General features: G+C 43.5%; 1 protein-coding gene across 1 annotated transcript in view; it reads right to left on the bottom strand.

The window, feature by feature from the left end:
• LOC310786958 (CUB and sushi domain-containing protein 3-like) overlaps positions 1-25,150 on the bottom strand; it is a gene marked incomplete at its 3' end in the record, with an annotated part of 313,431 nt that overhangs the window by 264,150 nt on the left and 24,131 nt on the right. The window contains exons 7-12 of the mRNA XM_083648289.1: positions 22,463-22,575; positions 21,696-21,878; positions 20,658-20,984; positions 17,683-17,877; positions 14,691-14,829; positions 11,256-11,443 (exon numbers count right to left, since the gene is read on the bottom strand). Of these exons, the coding sequence (XP_083504415.1) occupies positions 11,256-11,443; positions 14,691-14,829; positions 17,683-17,877; positions 20,658-20,984; positions 21,696-21,878; positions 22,463-22,575 (1,145 nt within the window). The remainder of the gene's footprint in view (positions 1-11,255; positions 11,444-14,690; positions 14,830-17,682; positions 17,878-20,657; positions 20,985-21,695; positions 21,879-22,462; positions 22,576-25,150) is intronic.

Below are 25,150 nucleotides of genomic sequence, written 5' to 3'. Positions count from 1 at the left end.
GAACCCAGGACCTCCAGCTTTGGTGTCTGCTACTTTACCCCTACACCATCCTTCCACAGCAATGACAAGGCACGGATATAACCTTATTATGGCATAAACTTGTTTTTATTCAAACGTGGGTGTCAAGTCTTTGTGGATCGGGCATTACTGTGTGACATCTAAACCAACTATGTATTATGCTACAGCAGATGCAGAACCCCAAAACACATTAACCCCACCCAAAATGCTACATTCCAACTTCCAGTAGTAGTAGTAGTAGTAGTAGTAATAGTAGCAGAAGTAGTAATAGTAGTAGTAGTAGTGTTGGTAGTAGTGGGAGTGGTAGCAGTAGTAGCAGCAGTAGTTGTAATTGACTGGTTAATGAGTTGTGGGCAATTTAGTGTTGGCGTGTGTTTCATTAAAAGTTTCGAGATTTATCATTTCAAAACGGTTTCACGTATCCAAAATCCTTTACTAACCTTAGGTCGGGGTAGTCCATAGATGACCCAGAAAAAGTTTTGTGTGATTTGGCCAAACGGTCTAGGAGGAGCTCGCAAAAGTAGGTTTTTGATCAAATTCAAAATGGCGGAAAATCTACCACACAGAAATGGGGGTGGCCTAGTGGGTTAGATACATGATGCTCCAGGGAAACCAGTAGATGTGGAATTTTGATTCTACAGCTCGCAGTTCAGAAGTTATGGACCGACAAACGTGAAATTGGCTGTTATAGCGCCACCATCTGGTGGATTGGTGTAATTTTTTTACTCTGAGTAGTGGGTGATGTCATGAGCCTGTGTGGAAAGTTTGGGTGATGGGGGGTGTATGGTTTCTGAGATCCACACACTTTTAGGGCAGGAAAAGAACAAAAGTAAATACACAAAAGTTTAAACATTTATCATTTCAAGACGGTTTCACGTATCCAAATTCTTTCTAAGTTTTTAAATCAGGGAAGTCCAGAGATGACACACAAAAAGTTTGCGCTCATTTGGGCAAATGGCCTAGGACGAGTTCGGTTTTTTTTTTTTTTAGAAAGTCCAAGATGGCGGAAAATCTAGGCACACGCAAATGGGCGTGGCCTATATGGATAGATGCGTATTGATCCAGGGAATACAGCCGAAGTGGAATTTTGATTCTACGCCTCACGGTTCAGAAGATATGGACCATAACGCGAAATGGTCTGTTATAGCGCCACCATCTGGCCAATATGGCTAATTTTTTGTCTCTGAGTAGTGGGGCACATTTCCAACCTATGTGCAAAGTCTGGCTACTGTACCCCTTACGGTTTTTGCCGTGCATACTGTTTTAGCGGAGAATAAAAAAAAGAATAATAATAATAAACGGAACAGATACAATAGGGATCCACGCACTTCGTGCTTGGACCCCTAATAATAAACGGAACAATTACAATAGGGATCCACGCACTTCGTGCTTGGACCCCTAATAAACGGAACAGATACAATAGGGATCCACGCACTTCGTGCTTGGACCCCTAATAAACGGAACAGATACAATAGGGATCCACGCACTTCGTGCTTGGACCCCTAATAATAATAATAAACGGAACAGATACAATAGGGATCCACGCACTTCGTGCTTGGACCCCTAATAAACGGAACAGATACAATAGGGATCCACGCACTTCGTGCTTGGACCCCTAATAAACGGAACAGATACAATAGGGATCCACGCACTTCGTGCTTGGACCCCTAATTAATGTGAGCACCTAAATCCATCATGTACTGGTGCCAGATTAGTCATAGAGGCAAATTTTCAATCGTCATGATGGCAAAAACTAGGAAAATAATCAGATAGAAAAATAAGGCGCAGGTTCAAAATAAACAGAATTATCCTTTATATGTTCAATTGTTTATACAGTGCGGCCATACAGAAAGTCTTCTACAGGATTCATGAAATGTGAAATGGCAATTCTATTTTTGCAAATCCCATTTCTAGGTCACATTCATACAAAAAAGAAATGCTGACAGAGCCTTTGATGTCATTATGATCACCATAACAAAGGTAGGTTACTGGTTACATACATAATCGAGAAAGTTGGCGTTTTCCAAAGTGACTTGACTTTGACTTCAACTTTAATAAATCACACTCACCGCTCAGCTTAATAAGTCACACTCACCGCTCACACAGTAAAAAATTAAATTTAATTTTAAAAACGGACAAAACATACAGCACAAAAAGAAGGAGGCATTTCACACAACTAGGCATCAATACCTAGGCTGGCCCGCTGCGCGGCCTTGCTATCGTCGCCCCTGCACCTTGCCCGCTGCGCGGGCTCGCATACACACCTCGGCTACTGCACGGCCTCGCCCGCAGCTCATCTGCTGCATGGCCTCGCCTGCCCTATTATGATGATAGCACAGCTGACATTTGAGACGTTCAAGGAAACTTCACTGTCTGTTTATAGAAGTAATTTATGATTCGGAGTCTGGCTGCCGTGATGTTCGACAGTTTCTGTCTCACCAACCTTGTTAGAGCCACCGGTTCTTCCGAGAATGGTATTACAGAAAACATGGTTTCATTTCCCCGCTATTCCCCTGTGTTAATGTAACCAAATGGGCCACTGGCAGAAGGTCAAACAGTAGATGCAGTAGGTGGTGAGAGGAGGTACTGCCTCTCTCTCCATCACTGCAGACAGATGGCCTCATTTTTCCTTCTCATTTCCACGACTGCTTTTTGGACATCTTCCAAGTAGGGTTGCTTGTTCTTGAACAAGCCTCCCTCCTACCCGGGGAATCGCTCCAGCTTCATATTATTATACATTTAGAAAGAAATGCTCATTCTGAATGCTTATTAAGCAAAGCTGTATGAGCAACTACTGTAGCCATCACCCTTTCCTGCCTGCGGTGTAGCTGTCAAAGAAGTAAACCTGGGTCCAGGTGATTGACCCAGGCAAAGGCTTTGGAAACCAAATCCTATCCTGTCCATTGTGGGGGGTCTGTCTAGCATCAGCGGCTGTGAGCCCAGCGTGAGTGTTATTAAAGGTACAGTATATGATGTACAGTGTTGGGTGTAACTCATTACAAAAGTAACATATTACATGTAATATATTACTTTTAGAAGTAACTAAGTAATATAACTTATTACTTATATGATTTCAGTAATATTATACCAGTTACTTTGTCAAGTAACTCAAGTTACAAATTTAGTTAATTTTTTTTAATCAAAGCACATTGATATACAATCATTTCCTAATCAAACTGTCTGTTTTTATGCATATAACCACTATAGATGACAGTAACAAAGGAAGAATTTTGCATTGTTTAAACTGACTTCAAGGCAGTTGAAATGATTTTTCAGGATTGTTTCCGGGGCGGCGATGTCATTCTGCTGCTGCTTTTGTTTTGGTGAAAGTAATGGAAAAGTAGTGTAATAAGTAATGAGTTACTCTACACAGACAGTAATTTTGTAAAATAACTTATTACTTTCAAATGAAAGTAACTAGTAATATGTAGTATATTACATTTAGCAAGTAACTTGCCCAACACTGATGATGTAAGATTTATGTACAACACCTTCTGCAGGGGCAACGAGAGATGGCATCACTAAATACAGAACCTGCCCCCCAACCCCCCCTTCCAAACAGCGCCCCATTAACACCCCCACACACTGAGTGAAACATGCACACACATTTCTCAAACAGTTACATTGATTCTGATGACTTCTAACAACACAAGTCAGATGTGGCATCATGACTTCTATCCTAATGTTACGCCTACTGGAAACATGGTGCAGAGTGCAACAGCTAAAAGTGAAACGTACTGGCCAGGGATCAGGGTGGGTTAGCCTGGTAAACCAGCCGGTCACGTGAACTACCAGACCGTCTGGCCTCAAGCTTTCACGCAGTGTTTTCAGTGAGCGGAAGTTGGGCGGGTGTACTCGCCTTGACAGACAACTCCTTCAGCCAATCAGCGTTGGATCCAGTCAAACCCAAATCCACTCGGGACAACGGCAAAAACATATTTTCAGCAAGAAACTCTGCTGTTGCGGCGATACTCCTGTACTTGTTTAATTGTTGTTATTGAGTCTATTTCTGCACTATAACAACTCAATAATTGCACTTTATGGCTGTTTAAACTTGATGAACGTTGACGTTACTCCTCGAGGCGGACAAGCAAGGGGCAGCTATTACTGTTTTCCCAGTAGCGTTCCTGATTGGCCGGTTATGATGTCAACTACGATGCGGGTCGCTGATTGGCTCGTACGGTTTGCAGTTTCTGCGAAAGCCCTCCCAGGGCTTGAGGCCAGACGGTCTGGTAGAACAAAATGAAATGTGAGCTCTGGTTTACCAGGCTACGGGCAGGTTACACTCTAGGGGCCCTATCGTCGTACAGGCGCTATCGCTTACGCACCGGTTTGCGCGCCTCTTATGCTATCTTCCCTTTGTCTTATGCTATCGTCTGCCTGAGTGCAGACACAGGTGTGGGTGTGTGCCCCATGCCAAACCAGGCGTGTCCCCACAAAATGCTTGCCTTCTGCTATCGTCAGCATGCCGGAAATTCTTTGCGTGCATGTCATTTTAAGAGCACCTAAAAGCAGCTCTCAAACAGCTCTTAGCGCAAAAATACCCCGCTGCGCTTGAGTGCACCATTATCCTTCGCGCTGCGCAGTGCAGTGCAGTGCAGTGCAGTGCAGGGGAATTTCTTTTGGATACGTCATTACGCACGATGTTCCATTAAAATAGAAACGCCAGGACATCAAATTCTGCTGCTAAAATTGGGTAACAGCAGATTATTGAGTGAGGCAATCAACTATTATTCACTGAAAAACTTTTATCACGTGTCAAGAGCTGACATGCTGCCTACTTGCAATATTATTGTCAATCAAAGTTTCCCCCGGTGCAAACACGTTTCTATTTTCCAGTCAACAAAATAACACAAATTGCATCAAATCACAGATGTTTTAACAGGTATATCATGCGATGGTTGTTGTGAGATCTCCAAATTACGCATGGAGAGAATTACAGCATGCATCTCGCAAACTGTGTTAAAGGGAATGCGAGACGGGAATCTGATTGGTTTGATTGTTGTAACACCCACGCATTGCCAGGCCATACCTGTGAATAATTCAGGTGGTTAAGAAATTTTGCGGGGCACGGAGACAGATGACTTGGGAACGCCCATTAATTTAAACTAAATGAACGCTTTTACCACGATAGGGCCCTAGGTCTTGTGAAGTATACACTTACCATCAAAGTTAATACTGTACATTTCATAGCAGACTATACTGACCCATTACCGAAGTGCTCTGGTAAGGCTTTTACCAGAAGACCAGATGAAGCATAAAACATAAACTACACCAAATCTAAATTTTCAAATAATACATTCTCAGCAAATAGGTCAGCTACTAACAGCAGACACCAACTGATCCAATTTAAGGTCACTCATCGTCTTCATTATTCAAAGTCCAGGTTGCACAAGATCTACCCTTCTGTCTCACCACTATGTGATAGGTGTCGGGTGTCAGAGGGTACATTGTCCCATGCTTTTTGGTTTTGTCCTTCACTGTCTGGATTCTGGGCCAAAATATTTGATTGGTACTCTAAGGCTTATAAAGTGACCCTTCAGGCGGAGGCGGAGCTCGCCATCTTCAGCTGCTCATCCTCTCTGCTCCTCCCTACGGCTATACAACAGTCTCTGACGCAGGGGATGACTATCGCCAAGAGACTCATTTTGAAGGAGTGGAAGTCCCCCTCTCCACCTTCTTTTCAGCTGTGGCTGACAGACATGGTCTCAGTTATACATATGGAGAGACTTTGTTTGTTTTTGTTTTTTTGTCTGAGCCTGTTTTTGTTTTCTATGTTCTGAAAATTATAAAATAAAATATGGAAAAAAAGGGTCAGCTAATGTAAACACAGCCACTGTTACAGTAGCAGAACAGAGGAAAAGTTAACAACATTAGTACAGTGCACTCCTCTAGTAATCACCTTGGGATGGGTCAAATTGATCTCTATAAGCGGATGATCATTATAACTGTTTTTTTTCTTTATTTTACTTTATTTCATATAAAGTAAAGGAATGTTATTGACTTTAAAAATCCATACAGTAAGTTAGGCCTCCAGCTGTTTCAAACAAAGCAGTCTGTAGACAGAGACGCTGCCATCTCTCCACAGACAGAGAGTGATCTCTCTATATACAGACAGACATGCACCGAGTATCGCTGCTGTATCTCGTTGGCTCATGTTTGGCAGTTTGTAAGTAAAATAATAATAAAATAACAGTATTTTTAATTTTTTTCCCATTGTTCACAGTTGGGACAAGGCCAAAAATTATCACTGTAAGCGCAATATTGATCACTATAAGCAAATTCTTTAAATAGCATGTGTATAGGAATGATTCGGGACGTAGCTTTTTGATCAATATAAGCGGTTGATCACTATAAATGTGATCACTATGAGCGGATTCCACTGTAGCATCCTGCCACTACACTGACACAGCATAGCAACAAACATACAGCATGGGAGAATATTAAATAAAAAATATATAAAAAATACACTGAGCTAAATAAAGGGCACAACAACAACTTTGGTGTAGGAGTCGCCTGTGGACAGGTTACTCTGCATACATGTATGTTACATCTCCAATGCTCTGTGATGTCCATATCAAATAAACTTAACCTAACCTAACAAAACAAATAGGAAATGAGAATAGATAAGAAGTTCATCCCTCCACCGTAGCTGTTAACCTACCAAGAAGATTGTTGGTTAGATTCAATTGAAAATAGTCCAGAGACCACTTTTTTCTTCTTTCTTCTTCTTTTTTCTTTTTGAAAGAAAAGTAATTAGATTTTTTTTTTATTAATGTTAGAGAAATAGAGCATTCATTGCTGCTGGTCCTGGAATTTAGGGCACAGCAGGAATTTGGAATTAAATAAAGAATTCCAAGAAGCCCCAGTCAACAAGGGTCTTTCATCCCCTTCATCCCTTTCAACCCAAAAAATATCATTTCAAGTAGAAGTGAACCGGAACGGAATGCACCAGCACGAGCGTCGGACACTGAAAACAAATTGAGAGGCGGACCATATACATGTCGATGATTTGATTTGACAATTCTGAGGACTGGCTTTGGCATTGGCCAATCCTGGCGTGTTCCACCCCCAAATCGAGTGGGATTCAGCCTGTTGTCGTGCTACGCGAGTGGGATCCGCAGAGTACCAGGGAGTCAGCTGCTTCGTGCGGAGCGAGCGGACAATCCGATCCATAGGTGCTGCCCGCCCGCCTGGAATCTCCGAGAGACGACCCCTGACAGCCAGGGAAGCTGTCAGGCTCGGAGGCGCGCGCCATTATCGTTATAAATGTAAATAATATTCCTGAAATGCGTGTTTTAACGAGCCAGTTACATTTCTTTGCATTGTTCTGTTAGACATTACCGTTTGATTTAGTTTGCATAATTGCTCAAGTTAGTAGTTAGTTTATGGGCTAGAAACTCTGCCAGATGACAGGCACTAGATGCCATTTTCCCCTTCATTTGGAAGAGAAAATTATCCTGAAATGAAGATTTGATTGACAGCTGCATGTCGTGATATGATTGGTTGAAATGGGGTAGAAATTTGATAGTACTAGGTGACGTCAGCAAACTGTACATTACTGTTATCAATGAAATCTTGAAAAATGAACTTTTGATGTGAAAAAGTGTGAAAAACTAAAGAAATTAGATTGTTGTGATTTGTTTTGCATACATTATTAAATAGGTGCACTGCATACCCAGGTATTTGAACTAAAAGAAAAGAAAAGTCATTTTTGGGTTCAGCTCGACTTTAAAGTAGAGGGCCATCAGTGACATTATAGAAAACCACATCAATAGAATATGTAGACATGTGATTGGATTACAGGTCGATCTATGCATTGATATGCTGCTTATATTTTACATACAAAAGAAATGATGGAAAATTTCTCTGCCTTGGTTAATTCAAAACATAATTCACAATAGCACTATTTTCTAAGACCAATTTTACAAATGAACTGCCCTGGGAATTTCCCCAAAGCCTTCGAGCAATAGATTCTAGATTGCAATGGAAGAAGCTAATATGATTGTACGGTTATTGCTTTTCGATAGGCTCATCAACAAAAGAGAAATGCACTTGAGAGTGAAACATAATAAGACAAAAGGCACTTGTGGTCTACTTTCAGTCAATAATACAGATCTAATAACCAAGTTTATGCTTCGTCTGCCGACACTTTTGAAACGGTCGCCGACCCAAATGAGGACTTGAGTCGACACTTTCAAGTGTCGGCGAGCAGTGTCTGCTACCTAGTGAAATGTCTAGTGTCGCTGACTACGTCACGATGTGTCGAGCAAGTCTGATTGGCTATATAGACGGCACAAGCTTGATTTCCTTGTTTTGGTTTTCACTCGATTGAAATGAATGAACGTGTCTCCGCTATTTTTATCAGCCTGTCCTTGATGTATGACTTCGTGAAAATCACAAAGAACATTGTGCATTTCCCAGTGCGAGAGGAGTTGAGTTGTGTGTCGTTTATATGCGGCTGCAGTCAAGTACGTTACATCTTGCCTCCGAGGTGGTTTCACTGTGCATTCCATTCCTGCCGTGGCTGTCTGAAGCACTATAGCGTTCGGGTGTCACGTGACCGTTGAACGAGGCGAACATTCACTGAAGTATAAATGCAACACCATGAGCGACGCTTTCTTTTTCGTCTGCGACCATGTGCTGAGCGACACTTTCTAATAAGTATAAATTAAGCTTTATGAGTCACGGCTGAGTGACAGGGCTAGTGGTGCTGGTGCAAACAATGGTGGAAATGGATCACTCTAACATCCAGAATACTTTTCTCTTTGATATTTCAAAGACTACCGCTCCATGCATGATCATTTAGATCCCCCCGAGAACAGGCAGCTCTCAGCCAGACAGTAGCTATTCGGTGTGTTTGTTTCTATACTGCTGAGAGCTAACAGTCCTCTTCTCCTCGCCAATTTTCCCAGCCCAGTGTGAACGCTGTGAAGCCAGCCTTCCTCCATGGAAGCTCAGCTTGTCTAACCTTCAAGCTGCCACGGCCCCCCGACAAAGTGCAGCAAAAGGGGCAAGAAGGGGTTCAGGTAGCAGAGGGAGCTCGCGGCCCTGGGGAGCGCGAGTAATGAGCGTGATTTGGGACAAGTCCATACCTCAGCAGAGGAGGCGGCAGGCGAGGTGCATCACCCGGGCAGATCGTCTTTCTGGGATCAGGGCTCCTGGCAACCTGCTCTGGGCTCTTTGTCGGCAAAAATCTTCTTCCTTCAGCTTCTGTCTTTGTTTATAGTTCAAGTCCTGAATCACTTCTTTGTTTTGGATTTTTCTCCATTCAGCTGTTTTCACTAAACCTAGATTAAGTCTATGCTTGGCACAAGATTTATGCGATAGCTTACATTAATTAAGATCTAACGGTGATTTTATGTCCTAAGGTGGGCTTTATCTTCCCTTGGAAGCCATCCTCAAACCTCTCACACAACAGGCCTCGCTAACAGCGAGGTTTTAAAGCTACTGCTGAAACGGCAACAATTCTCGATCGACTTGTATTTAGTAACCTACTTTAACATCAGAGCCAGCTTTAAGTCTGTTTGTACTGAAGTTATAACACTCTGTAATACAACTCATTTAGAGATTATGAACATTTCTACCAACACAAGCTTCAGACTAGCAGTGATGACCTTGGTCTCACCCCGAAGAAAGCTTTGCTGAAACGTCAGCCGTGGACTTCTTTAGTTTCTTAGTCCAGGACCTAAATCAAATGAATGTACCCTGGGAAGCCAGGCTCATTAAAACACCAGCCAAGCTGTTAGAATAAGATGGGTGCTCTTGTCATGTCAGCCACTCAAAGCAGGCCCTCAACACAGTTTTGCTCCTGACACGGTTTAACAAACACTACTCTATATACTACAGCCCGACCGATACTGGATTTTTGAGGCCGATGCCGATACCAATATTGGGGAGTAAAAAAATTACGATATCAATATATCGGCCGATATTCTTTTATTAAATATACACATTATATTACACCATGTTTTTGCAATGATCCTTCAAATATCAAACACTTGACAAAGATATGACTTGACATGACTTGAGATATGTAATGTAGGCAGGATATTTTACAGCTTATCAATAAAATTGTCCAAAATGACATCAATGCAATGAAACAGTAAACTTAACTGGGGATTTAATAATTATAAATAACTAGAAATACAAAAACACAAATAGAACAAATATAAAATATAACTTGAATTAAGAAAAAATATCAAATATACACAACATGTTGTCTATGACTTAAAAAATACAAGATAAAAAAATATCTGCATATCGGCCAACATATCGGCCGATACCGATAGGTTATCGGCCAATATCGGCCGATAATATCGGTGGACCGATATATCGGTCGGCTCTACTATACATCCTTACACGGTTTAACAAACACTACAACTTGTGTTGTTGTTCTTTGTATCAGGCTCTAGCTAACGTAATCTTGCCGCGTCAAGCTAACGGCAACAAAGATGTTTTTTTTGCGCACTTGTTTCCGGTATTGTTTCCTTGGTTTATGCCCCCATGGCCAAAAGCAGTGTAAAGTGTGCCAGACTAGCACCACTCTCTCTTCCGGAAAGAAGGAACGGGTCGAAACAGCCACAGCCAGAAAGATAGCTCAGATCAGTAGAAAGTAGCCCTTTTCCCAGTATATGTTTGTGTGTTTTTCCTATTTTGATCTCACTTTTGGGATGGCCTTGAAAGAGGAGAAGTGTCTCCTCACAGTATAGCTTGGGCTGGCCAGAGAAGTAACACGGCCTGAGAGCGTCAGTCACACCAGAAGCTCAGTGAGTTCACGCCTCTCATAGTAACAATTCAGCCCACAGTGAATGTAATGTTCTTGCTCATTCTATGTACAGTTTGGCTGGTAGCCTAGACAATGCGATAAACACGAGCGACAGTACTTTCGTACCAGCGATCTGCTACACTACGCTGACACGGACAATAGCTGTCTGACACGGTTTAACAAACACTACTCGATATACATTTTACAAGAAGATGATCAAAAGTGGCTTTTGATCTCTGGTGTCATTAGTTGGCACCCACTTGGATGTGTGCCCTGTTTCTTTCCTTTCTTTGACACTTCCAGTTTAAAATTCAAATAAAATTATCCTGCTCCCCCAGATTAATACTTTAAAATTAGAGAAAAAGCATTGCATTATCATGCATTATCATTGCATTGCAACTGATCTGTAGGCCCTAGTGATATGTTTTGTAGTTAATACAGGTTAATAATAGTATGCAGATACTCTTACCTTCGTAGAAGATCTTGAAGCCACTATTGGACCGGCTGTTATCGGTGGTGAAGAGCAGATACAGGAAGTTGCTGCTACTGAACAGGAACTGAGGAACCTGGGTGCCGTTGAACGAGCCAATCAGAGGGGAGAGCAGGTTGGGGCCGTCGTGCACTTCCAGGAAGTCATAGCTAAGCTCAGTCTGAAACCTGGTCAGAGAGAGAGAGAGAGAGAGAGAGAGAGAGAATGTGAGGGTGAGAAACACACAATTTATTTGTATTCAGATTCAATACCTCTAATTTGGCAGATTGGACGGTTCGAAGCCACTCTGCCTGTTCTGTCCACAGTGCCAGTGTTCTAATTTATCACGGTAAATGAGGAGAAATAGCTCACACAGCAAATTGCTCCAATTATTGTGAAAAGAGACCAGATCAATGTGTTTCTTAGAGATGTGACATGGCATAGATCTGCTCTCGCCCTCAGGTCTCTACATTATCAAGTTCCAATATCTCTATCAATAACATGGGGCGATCAGACATTGTTAATGAGGGAGAAAAGTCACACCTCTCTATGTCATCAATGCGAATATAGCCTCAATGAACGGACAGGAGCCAGAGCAGATGTCACAAAGGAGGATACACTCTTAAAAGAAACAAAGTATTTAATCTGCAGATTGAGCAATTTCACTGAGACAGTAACAAGGTGTAGTCAGTGAAAGAACTGGACTTCAACACGCAGGGTGAAGTTTAAATATACTGTCAAAGAGGCGTGATTTCTAACCCCACATAGGATAAGCAATAACCACGCCCTGTGGCGCCGGGATTGGCCAGGAGCATTGAAGCTTGGGACTAAAGCACCTGGGGGTTTTCATCTTTTAAAATAAAGATGTTTAAAAAACTATTGCTTGTTACATTTTCAGTGCTGTACCTTTTCTCTGGGTAAGAATTGAGCTTGAAATTAACGATATGATACATTATATTATGATATGAGCTATGAACGTGAACACAACACTGTTTATATTATTGTATGTTTTTGTAGATTGTGTACATTGTGTAGATTACAATTATGATGCTTATTATTATTATTGCTATGCTAAGGAAGGTAGGTGACCATAATTAATTTCAATGTCCACTCTCGAAATTGCTGTCCATTCTCAAGAGCTATTCAGTTGGTTCATGAAATCGCTGAGCTGCGTGCCCTCCAGTGTTGCTCCTGGCCAATCCCGGCGCCACAGGGCGTGGTTATTGCTTATCCTATGTGGGGTTAGAAATCACGCGTCAAAGAGGCTGGGTCTCAAAAGAGGAAGACCCCATGTGTTGTAATGCAGATGAACCTAAACAAATAAACTACCTGGAGGGGGGGGGGGGGGGGGCTGCACAATAGTTTCAGCTAGTGTCCTCTAGAGCAGTGGTTCTCAAATGGGGCCCGCGGCACTTTGCCAGGGGGTCCGCGAAAAGTTTTCAGGTAAAAAATAATAATAATAATTAAAAAAAAATGCTACATGTTACTTATTCCTTCTCAAACTACTTCCTACATGGTGCTAGTCTATCAAAATATCTTGGCTGTCATTGATTGTGTTGCATAGTGGTTTTCTGTACTGTTGACAAATTGTGATTTTTTAAGTCGCTTTGGACAAAACAAAAGCGTCTGCTAAATGACGTAATGTAAATGTAATCTAATAAAAAAATATATATATCTTTTTTTTTTGCAAAATCTTCATAGTTCAACGAAAATAGTTTATGCTTTAAATCTAAAATGGTTCATGGATTACATTCTAATAACAGACCTATCAAATTAAAAGTCAAGCACGTTACCGTGGAAACAATTATGCTTAGCCCAAAATCACAAATCAGAATGAGGGGGTCCCCGGTATATTTTCTATCTTGTAAGGGGTCCTTTGCTGAAAAACATTTGAGAACCTCTGCTCTAGAGAGAGAGTGGCGTCAGTGAAGGACCAAAATGCATGACTCATTAGCCAATGAACAGCCAGGAAGGGGTCTCGCGCTACTTTTGAATGCTAAAATAAAGCTGAAAATGTACAATTTGATTAAAAAAAAAAGAAAAAAAATCAAAGTAGGCTACAACGCAAACTTTTGCTGCAACTCGACAGTGCTGAGTCTAAGCTCTTTTCCTAGTACCTTTACTCACTTAGCATCCTCCAACTCACCTTGGCGGCGGCTAAAAACACACTCCCTTCCTACTACGTCAACCATGCAGGTTATTACCCACTAGGCCACCCTCTTAAACGGGCAAGGCTTGATAGACCTAGTGGGCAAGCCCACCCCCTTGAGGATGCGGAAGTGAATTGAAAAGCTGTAGTTCCTTGAATGGCCACTAGGCATCAGGGGCAGTAGGCATTCGCCCCATGTTAAAATGCCAGACTTTGTAACAGGATTAAACATCTTTCCAGTGAGGGGCAAAACACGTTTTTTTTCTATATAGCTAATTACACCTTTTCATAACAAATGTAGGGGGGTAATTTATTATATAACTCGCCCGTTTGGAGTAAAATAGATGATAGAAAAGGGGGTGATTGACAGATCGCCTGTCCAGTGATCACACAGCTTGCCGATCACGGACCAATAGCAGGCAGAGCTGCGGCTCTGGGAAACTCCCATCTCACATGAGCTGCGGAAGGACTCAAACCCATTCCCTCCCACTCTGCTGACGAAAAATCAAGATGGTGACGGCCAACGTTTGAACTCCGCCAGGGAGAAGAAATTTAATGGGATAGCTACGTCGACATTATTTATGTCTATGGAGTCTTTTGGTGAAAATTCCTGTATTTTTCATATCGCAATATATATCACAGAAGAGGAAAAATATTGCAATGTCAGTTTTGTTCCAATATCGTGCAGCCCTGGGGGGGGGGCTCATTTGGCAAAACATTCACAAGCAAAGCAGTGTGTCACAGCAGCGAGAAAGCAATGAGTATAAAAAATGAACACTCTTTTTAGGTTAAGAAATATAAATACTCTTCTTTTTTTTAGCTCGCAGTTCTCCAGGAAAGTGGGCGGGAGTCGTTAAGAGGACTAAAGAATTACTCGAGGCTTTCAACATTTTTGGAAACTAGGTCCAGCAGGTCTGTATTCCACCTCCTCTGACTTCTAAAGTTTCCAAGGGTGACTGTTTGTGTGTGTGTGTGTGTGTGTGTGTGTGTGTGTGTGTGTGTGTGTGTGTGTGTGTGTGTGTGTGTGTGTGTGTGTGTGTGGGTGTGTGTGTGTGTGTGCGTGTGTGTGTGCAAGTATACCGTAAGTGCATAATGTACATTTTGTATGTGTGTCTGCCCGTGCAGACACAAGTAGGCTACATGTGCGCTAACATCCTTTTTTTTCCGTGTGCATGCATCCGTGTGTCTGCTGTCTGCTGCTTTTGTCTGTATCTGTTTTTTTGCGGGGGCTTCAGTGCAGGGCTTTATTTCCACGGTTGAGTTGTTGCAGAGGTTGTCACGCCGACCTGTCAAAGCTGATCTTGACAGAGCGTCCAGGCTCGGCCTCGACGACCCACTCGCAACTCAGGGAGTCTTTGTAGTAGCCCGGCCACCCCGGGGACAGGATGACACCAGACGGCCCCGAGTAGTGGCCCCCGCACGGAGCTGCAGGGGTAGAGGGGTGGGAGGAGGGAGGAGGAGGGAGCGCAGGGATGGAGAGGATGAAGACAGGGGCAGAGGGGTGGGAGGAGGAGGGAGGAGGGAGCACAGGGATGGAGAGGATGAAGACATAAATAGGTCGAAGAGAGAGGGAGAGAGGAGAGGAGAGGCGCTTGCATTCCAGACACAGAAACTCAGTAATCTTTTCGCACCAACAACAAAATGAAAAAGCGCACTGAAAGAAAAGAGACGTCTGGATGAGTCCAAAAAGGGTTGATGTTAAATAAATAGCTGGTGCTGTAATGACACAGCCAGAGAAATGTAGGACTCAAACCTGACGTGAATTGGGGGAAAAAAACATCATTAAATTTCAGTTAAAATGTGCATCTATTCACCTCGGTCAGGTATGAGGAAACACACACACACACACAGTCTGTATCTTCACAGTCAGACCTGCGCTAACCTGCACCGCTACACCTGGGCGTGATTTGTTTTTAACACTTTCAGTGCCACGGCCCTTGGGCAAAAGGTTGCTTGCTGTGCCACATAGGCCGCAATGCATTTTAAAACAGTCATATAATTTTTTTAATAATTACTATGTAAACACTGAACACGCACAAATAACGATGAGACTCTCTTCTATCACCTGCAAAAAAAAGTTTATTGATCCCATTTTCCGTTCTTTAGTTATGGGCCGGAGAAGATAGCTTGATTGAACGAAAAACATACCTTTTTTTCTACGAGCTGAGATAATGAGCCTTTTGTGAAATTAAACATTTCAAGCACATCTCTGACTCTGAAGCTAATTTTCTGATGTCTGGGTCTGTCTGGGTGAAGTGTATGCTGCTCTGCTGCTCTCCGTGCTCCCCCCCCCCCCCCCCTCAACTGCACACGCCTCCTGGGTGTGTCTTATGTGTCTGGTGGCTCTCAGTCTCTGCTGAGTTTGCTGCGCACACACAGTGAATGGTGCGCGACATTCAGCTTTTTGGTTCCGCGTGTGTTTGTCACGGGCTGGCATGCTTCCAGTTCGGAATAATAATGCTGATTATGTGAATGTGCTGTTGCAGCGTACATGGAAGTGCTCAGTTGTGACAGCGGATGCTGCTGCTGGGGGCACAGCTGGCGTTGTGCTCGTTTATGGAGGCACGTCGATGCATACGGACGGATGCAATGCGATTTCCTCATTTTCACCAGTGACTATTTCTGTGTGTTTGGCTCCTTTTTCTCTGATCAGGAGAGTGCTGTCGCCACCTAATGGGTTTGTAAAATAGGTTATCGACCTCCAATAGCTACAATATTGTTAGAGGCGACGTAAGAAGCTTAGATCGACACCCCCCCGTCAAAAAAACAATTTGGAGTTATGACGCCATTTGGCGTCGCTGGCACTGTACGGTAAATTTCTAATGACGCCATATGGCGTCGCTGGCACTGAACGTGTTAATAGGCTCTAATAATTTGGCATAAGCTATAGATATATATATTACTTTTTCTGTAATACCGTTATTCAATTTCATGCAAGAGCAGGCACGTGTGTTCCACCTACATGTGGATTTACGCTCAGGTAACGGACTCGCTCTGGGACTCAGACTCAGGTGATGGGGACTGGACTCGGATTGGACTCAAGACTCTTCTTTAGTGACTGGGACTCTGGGGACTGGAGACTTGACTTGACTCCAGATAATATATAGTGACTTGACTACAATGCTGGTTCTGCAATATTCTTCTAAACTTGTATGCCAATACAGCTTATAGTTGAGGTTTTGTTTGAACATTGTTGGTACACATTATATCATCGCTGTCTATTTTTTCAAATTTTTATTTGTTGTCATGAATCAATGCCATTGGTCACCCTTCATGTCTGTCTGTGGGTTTTACAAAATGTAACCAGTGGAAAAAAGCATTAAAATGATCTTGTGAGTAAGTCTCGTAACTCCATTTGCCCTCAAACTGTCCCTCAAACCTCGAAGCTCCTCCCCTACCTCCATCTGAAGCTCCTCCCCTACCTCCATCTGAAGCTCCTCCCCTACCTCCATCTGAAGCTCCTCCCCTACCTCCGTCTGAAGCTCCTCCCCTACCTCCATCTGAAGCTCCTCCCCTACCTCCATCTGAAGCTCCTCCCCTACCTCCATCTGAAGCTCCTCCCCTACCTACATCTCGAGGCCCCCAGGCAGGAGTATTATACCCGGAAAACAGACACAGGCAGACCAGAACCGAACGGTGCGTGTGTTTCTGACTTCGTTTTGTTTATTTCTGGCTTCGTCTGACGTAAATAGATCAATAAAATGTTTTTGAATTCTCCCTGGGCTGCAAACTCATTTAAACTATGCAGATGGAAGTGGTTTCTGACTAGACTAATGTTAGCATTACTGAGAGGCTGTGTTCCCCCGAGACGTTGCCTCTAACTCGGCGTGGGGCTGGAGGTCGCTGCTGGAGGAGCCGCCTGGAGATATCTGTGCATGCCTGTGTGGTGTGCTCCAGAAGGGGTGCAGCTACGCCAGGCTGCTCACCCCGGAGAAAGTGCCTCAAAGCCGGAACGATAATCCTGTAACATCATTTGAGCTTATTCAGGTAAGATATTAATAATGTAATGACACATCCAGTGAGAAACTGACTATAATGAAGACATGTGTCAACTTTGACAGCGTGGTGTTCAGTATTTTAAGAACACAGGGTTTGTTCATTTCCTGAAAAGTTGCCGTTTTGGAGATACGAGGTTATGTGACACCTCCTTTAGAGCTAGGCAGAGCTAGGCTTTCTCCCTCTATGCCTCTATTCCTCTTCCTCCCTCGTTAATGAGGTGATTAGCTGAATGATCCACCCACCATTCACACGCTGCTATGAGCCATTCCGGTGCAATACCTTCACACTTGGGTATGAGTCCGCTCCACATCACCTTGCCCTCCTCCGGATGGCAGGTGATGGTGTCGGCCCCCTGCGTCTTGATGAAGCCTTCCTCGCACACCACAGAGATGGAGCTTCCCAGCTGGAAACTGTCCCCGAAGCGCCTGGCGTTCAAAGGGATGCCCGGGTCGGGGCACTCGTTACGCCCAAACGCTTGAGAAGAAAGACAGAAGATCTAAGTGAAGAACTCTCCCCTTTTGTGAATGAGAAATGGGGTCTTGGAGGGGGAGGGAGATAAGGGGAATGGATGTAGCGTCTATGGCAGAGAAAGAAAAGGGAAAAACATCTCACGCAGGCCTCTGCACACCTCAGGGTGACAATAACTTCTGTCTCGCCGGCTGCGTGTGCCTTTGCAGGGACGAAGGGGAATTGCTTTGCTGTTTGAAATAGGTCTTTTTGTTGTTTTCAGGCACTTGAGCTTGACATGCTAGAATGGCTCTTAAGGAATCATTTGAAATGGAGAAGCCCTCACCATGGAAAGCACTAGACTACAGTATGCTTTTTGACCAAGGTTAACACGTACTATACTCATTCAGACAAATGATTGGTATAGAGCAGGGGTCAGGTGCGGACTGCATAATCGGGCACGTCGGGCAAATGCCCGGTGGCCTGGCCTGAATTCTTTTTTTTCGGGTGTGTGCCCGCAGTCAGGCCACTCACTGAACAGCAGCCAGGCAATATATATATATATATATATATATATATATATATATATATATATATATATATATCCTATATACAGTATATATATTGTGCCCGCAGTCAGGCCACTCACTGAACAGCAGGCCATGCAGGCCACTGAGGCCAGTAGTGTTCCTATTTGTGTGGATAGCAGCCAGCAGACAGGCAGGCAGGAATGAGTTAACTTGTCAGTCAGACTCGTCCCTGCCCAGGCCACTCGAGGTGAGGCTGCGCGCGCACGGAGTCACACAGACGGCGTTTGTACAGAGGCATGTTTTTGGTTTTACTTCTTCATATTATACTTGCAGTTATGTAGGCAATGTTGATGTTTCTATTAGTGAACAAATAGGTAACATGTATCATCACGTTAGCATTATATTCACTAAATCTTGCATCAAACGACCCAAATTGGGATTCAAACGGAACAAATTTTTTGCGCGCGTCGGCCCGTATTGGCCTGGCCTGCTTGGTATAAATGCCCGGTCTGAATTATGATCCCAGTCCGCCCCTGGCAGGGGTTACCAAACTTGAGAATGCTGCGGCCGACTTTGAAATATGAAAATCTTCCAGGGCCCACCCAACCCTTTCATCCCAACTCTGATCAACACACGAGACTAAGATTATGTATTTCCCTATATTATGTTTTTTATAGGACATATTTTTTATTTCATTAACACAGCATGTGAATTTGGGCATAAAGGAAATTAATAATCCATCCAGATACAAAAACATTTCAGCAAAATACCCAAAAGCAGATTGCCAACATTTTCTCCCCCCCTTACTCATCAGAAGTATTTGCATGCATAAAACACATTTGTTGAGACAAAATGTGATGAGCAACAACAGAAGAAATCAATCCACAAGCTATTAATGCTGGGCTGTGAAAAATGCTACCTGATATGTAAAGGGAACCCATTTTCGTTCAGATAAATTGAGCTGAGAGGTCAAGGGACCCCTTTGAAATAGTTTTCCCTCGCTCAAATCTTATGTTTGGAGGATTATTTAGCCTCCTTGCGACAAGCTAACATATTCTGCTTGGTAGCAATGGATGCCTTAGGTCTTCTAGTTTCTTCTGATAACTGGATCTCCACTGTAGCTTTAAAACTGATCCTGCTACAGCCATTTGATGACCCGAACGGAACCCGAACCAAAATCTTTTTTTGTTGACAGACTCGTGGCCCACCTGCAGTACCTCCACAGCCCACTAGTGGGCGGCGGCCCACAGTTTGGGAATCGACAGACCTGCTTCTGCATGCGTACCAGAGATTTTCATCTTTCATGGTGAAATCTTTCATCATTTATTTTCCCATAGACATTTCATAAAATGCTTATATAGTTTTACTTGTTCAAACCAAACGGTTCAGCTATATTTAGAAACAGAAGACACCACAGAACATTTCACTCGGACCAAAGCGTAACAAATAGGATTTAAAGAAAATATTTTTTCAATGTTTTTTGTTTGTTTTCGTCCGAGTGAAATGTTCTATGGTCTCTCATTCTAAATATAGCTGAATCGCTTGGTTTGACTGAGTAAAACTATTTTTATAAGCATTTTACGAAATGTTTATGGAAAATAAAATGGCGGATGAAATCCCTTGGTACGCATGCTGAAGCAGGAAGTGATGTGGACTTTGGCTCTCTATTGTCACCACAGCATAAATGTTTTACCTCCATGAAGGAGGTTATCCTGTCGGTGCCGTTTGTTTGTCTGTCTGTTTGCCAGGTAGTTGAAAAACTACCGGTCGGATTTTCATGAAACTTTGTGGAACTGAAGGGTGTAAAATGGGCCAAGGAAGAACCCATTACATTTTGGAGCGGATCCGGATCCGACTCACAAACAAGCAATAATAGAACAAACCTCTGTGCTCTCCGAATGCCCTTCTATTTTTGTTTGTTACCATTGCTGAACGTGTGTGCTTTTATTTCGTAAAACATCTTAAAGTTCAAAGTAAAGGTAAATCTGACTATTTTGGTGTTTTGGTAATATGTTTTGTAGCTTTGATAAATATTTAATTGTTTAGCAGTAAAAAATAAAGTAGGAAAGGTGCTGGTGCATGATATTAGTCAATACAATAATAATAATAATAAGTTATAATAGTAATAGTGATAATAAATAATAATAAGGTGTAGCTTTAATGTGACATTCTAGACAGTTTTAATTGAATTGTGAATGATGTTGCTCTTGAATGTGAGGAATATGTTGCATTATGTCCTTCCTTTTCATCAAATAAACGAATGAAACAATCTCTCACTGCTGTAGGTGATGTTGAACCCTCGGCCAGACATGGAATGATCCGCCTGGAACTCCAGCTGCAGAACGTTGCTGTTGGACGTCAGGTGGGAGGGAACCTCGGCACCCGAGAAGCGGCCCAGCATGGTGGCTCCCGCCTGGTCCCCGTCTCTGATGGTGAGGAAGTCGTAGGGCGGCTCCAGGTCAAAGTCGTTGAAGGCCAGGTGGATCCTGGACCCGGGCTCGGAGATGATCAACCAAACGCAGTTGAGATTGTTCCCGTAGCCTTCAGGGTAGTCGGGAGATAACACCGTCCCCATGGGCGCCGTGAAGTTGGAGAAACACGGGACTGTGTGAGAGATAGAGAAGGAGAGAAAGAGATTAGATTTGACTAAGAATATATAATATTCCCACCGAGGCAATTTGCTTTACAGCACCTCGCAGCTCTGGCGTGACAATCTACACCGTAGATTCTGCCATAACAAGATCAGACGCAAAGATCAGTATAGAACAGTGTCACTATCTCAGCAATCAGGAGACATCACCGTCTCCCATGGGTGCTGAGTAGTTAGAGAAACATGAGACTGTAAGGCAGAGAGAGTTCAAGAGTTAGCCTACAAAAACTACAGAAACATAGCAATACAGGCACATAGGAACACTGCACAACATCCCTATGGACTGTTAGGCTGGAGAAACGGAAGACTCAAGATTTGTTATGAATATGGGTTAGGTATATTTTGCAGGTGAAACTCAGAGGAGGGATTTAGGCTGCTATGACAAAAATAAGGAAGTATAATACGGTTTCCCTCTCTCGAGTATCTGTGCTCTTCTTTCACATCAAGCCAAACATAAGGCGACCATATGCCATCAATTTCCCATTTGAGATGAGGTGTACGTACGCCTGTTTACAGACATACAATATGCCGTATGGCCATTTGAAAACGGTGTAATTAATCCTCCCGATAACGTGGTGTCATTGTGAACTTTCCAGGGAGCATATAAGTAATGGCTTTGGTTTGCTGCTGGCACGGGAAGAGAAAAGCACCACGCTTCAACTCACATATGCATATGGGGATATTAGCCGACCACTGATTGTTGTTCTGGCACGTTATCATCCTCTCCCCGATCAGCTCGAATCCAAACTGGCATTCGAAGCGCAGAACGTTCCCGTTTAAATAGCCACTGCCCTCCTGGTAGCCATACAGCGGCGTGCCCGGGTCACCGCAACTCTCTTTGTCGATTTCTGCGGGGGAGTGGAGGGAAAAAGTAGAGGATTAGGTCCAGCCAAGTACTTAGAGGGAGTTTTATATTTTACAGTATTTAAGCATTATCAAAAAAAAAGTGCGGGCAAAGAGTTTTGGGGGTGGTTCAGGACAGAGAGAGAGAGAGACAGGGAGAGACAGGGAGAGAGAGAGAGAGAGAGAGAGAGAGAGGGAGACAGAGAGACAGAGAGAGAGAGAGAGAGAGAGAGAGAGAGAGAGGGAGACAGAGAGAGAGAGAGAGAGAGAGAGGGAGACAGAGAGACAGAGAGAGAGAGACAGAGAGAGAGAGAGAGAGAGAGAGAGGGAGACAGAGAGACAGGCAGACAGACAGAGAGACAGACAGACATACATAGAGAGAGATAGAGAGACAGGGAGAGAGAGACAGGGAGAGAGAGAGAGAGAGAGAGACAGGGAGAGAGGGAGACAGGCAGACAGAGAGACAGACAGACATACGAACGGGCAGAAAAAGAATGTCACGACTCACTGGCCCGACTGACAGTCACAGGCAGAGGCACGGATTGAGACAGTGAAAGATGGTATGGCCATTAAAGGCCTAAAGGTGTACCTTTGTAGTTGATCTTGAAGCCGATGGAGCCCACACTCTCATCAGACTGGAGATGGAGCCACATCTGATGGGACATGCTGACAATCAGGTCGGGAACAAAGCTCCCCGTCAGCCTGCAGAAGATAGGGCCACAGTAGAAAGTCAGCGCGGTGTCACAGCCCACCCTGCAAACACTCCCTCATCACATACAGTCGTGTTACCCTGAGATGTCTAACGTCACATCAAATATGAATAAGAAACATCAACTGTGAATTTAACTGTCAAATAAGCAGGTGACATCCACCATGTAGAAAACCCAGGGTCAAAACAACAAAATGCTATGTACTTTACATCAGTGATTGTCAGCCCTTTGCATATCAAGAACCCTTAATTTAGCACACATCAGAACGCGGAAGTCCCAGACTTCCTGGTTCTTCACTGTTTCTGCCTATGGGATTTTTGAATGGGTTTTTGCCACGATGCTTCAAATAAGGTCTCTGGGCAACGCAAGCTTAATCAAATGTGAACCAGTGTTCAGCAGGATAATCTTCACACATGAGGACCACTTTCATGAGTTTTGAAGTGTAAATGCAAGCCCTAGAAGTAAAAAGCTCGAGCTAAGCTAATCCAGAATACACACTGTCGCATAGGCTTCCACGTCACGTCAGCGCTCAACCTGGACTGTTGTTGATGTGTGCGCTGCTGTGCACTGATTACCCCGGGCTGAACGGGCTTGACGTATAATTGACTCAACAGTGTAGTCTCATTTAGCCGTTTGCTAGCTTGCCGCCCTTTTAACGGCACGTAAAAGCTTCAAAACTCATAAAAGTGGTCCTCATGTGTGAAGATGATATTACTAAACACTGGTTCGCGTTTGATTAAGTTTGCATTGCCCAGAGACCTTATTAGAAGCATCGCGCCAAAAACCCATTCAGAAATCCCATAGGCGAAAACAGTGAAGAACCAGGAGTGTTAGCATCGATGACTTCCGGACTCGTTCCTGCGGCTCTCTATTAGGGCCACCATTTGTTTTGATTTGGTCTCTTGCACCCCATTTACACCTGGTTTTTAAATGTGACCTGTATTCAGATAAGTTATCTGGATAAGGAAAAACGCATCTTAATGCAAGGTGTAAATGCATCATGATCAGGATTTGATCAGATCTGCCTGACCACATCTGGAGGTAGTCTGGCTCACATTGTGTTCAGATCTCTTTCACCCCATTTACACTTGGTTTTTAAATGCGACCTGTATCCGGATAACTTATCTGGATACTGGATACAGGTCGCATTTAAAGCCTTGATATACGTCCGCATCAAACCGTGGCGCGGTCGGCGAGCCTGGAAAATGTGACTTGACGCAGCTGACGCGATCAGCGCAAGAATATAATATAGATGGGGAGATAACAGGAGAGAGTGAAAGCTATTACCAAGTATATGCACTACCTTCTCTCCTTGGGCTAACTTCTAGTCATTGAAATCCTAGTGAAATCACACAATTGACTCATTTTGCTGGGGACTTCCCTGCGACCCCTCGTCAAGCTGACGTTCGAGTGTAGAGGACCAGCTGCCGCCGGCAAGGCTCCAAGTTGAGGCGATTGCGGAAGTATATTTACAACTTTAAAAACCAGGTATAAACGGGGTGTTGGACCCAAATCTTTTTTATCAGATATGATTTTGTCCAGAATTCCATGACTATTATTCGGTAGCGAGATAAAAATGCAACTATGATCAAAACAGTCACTCTTCTTACATTCTCCAATTGTGTTATAATGGTGAATGAGATGATGAGATGATATTGAGATTAACTTTATTGTCCCCGAGGGGAAATTTGTTTCAGGCACAAAGGATGGTACAACTGCATAACATATAATGAAGTCTTGGACTATTTTCAATAATGAAGACTACTTAACAGCCAACGCCCAGTCTCGTCATATCACAGTGCACGCCCCCTTTCTTTGAGGATGTATAACCCATTCATTGTTAGGCTCGCCCCCTTTCTCTGATGCTGTCTCCTCACCCATTCACAGTTTACCACACATGTGGCAATAACCAATCAGCCCAAGGTATTCCTCTCCAGCTGATCCCAATCACCTAATCAGCGTAGTATATCAGGGTCCATGTTTACTCTGTTTGCTATGTGCTGTGTATGTGTCATTCTCAGTTGCTGATCATCATCGCTGAAGCAGTTGTTTTTGCCCTACCGGCTTCGCTGTAGTCGCTGTCTGATCGTCCTCATGTTCTGGTTGTTTTGCTCGTCGTCAATCTTTTCCTTGCTAAGGAATATCTCTCCATTCATGGAGTAAATCGGTTCAAGCAAAGCGGCCATTTCCCTCCAGCCAGGAGTCCGTCTCAAGTCAACAACAGACTTCAGACTGTCAATCAGTGACCAAACATTTTTGTTCAGCAAGCAGCAATGCATGGAGGCTCACTATTCTTCATCGGACGGGTGTTCAGGCGTCCAAGCATGGCTTCCGCACCATGATCATCGCGTCCCCAGGCTTCTCCAGGCAAACAGGCAGCACCAGGCCGTCCCATTCCACTTCGGTCAATTGTACTACAGGTGCGGATCCTCTGCTATCACCGGGCAGTTAAGTCTTTACTTAAACCGTAAATAAACGGGAGTTTGTGCGAGTTGAAAGATGTCATGTCGCTGCCTGATGACGATGACGTCATCACCGCACATTGTACATTTAATTCACAATTGACT

The sequence above is a fragment of the Poromitra crassiceps genome (assembly GCF_964638095.1).
Source record: "Poromitra crassiceps genome assembly, chromosome: 12".
Taxonomy (NCBI): Eukaryota; Metazoa; Chordata; class Actinopteri; order Beryciformes; family Melamphaidae; genus Poromitra; species Poromitra crassiceps.
Note: the sequence above shows the minus strand (reverse complement) of the source record. Positions and strands in the feature narration are given on the sequence as shown.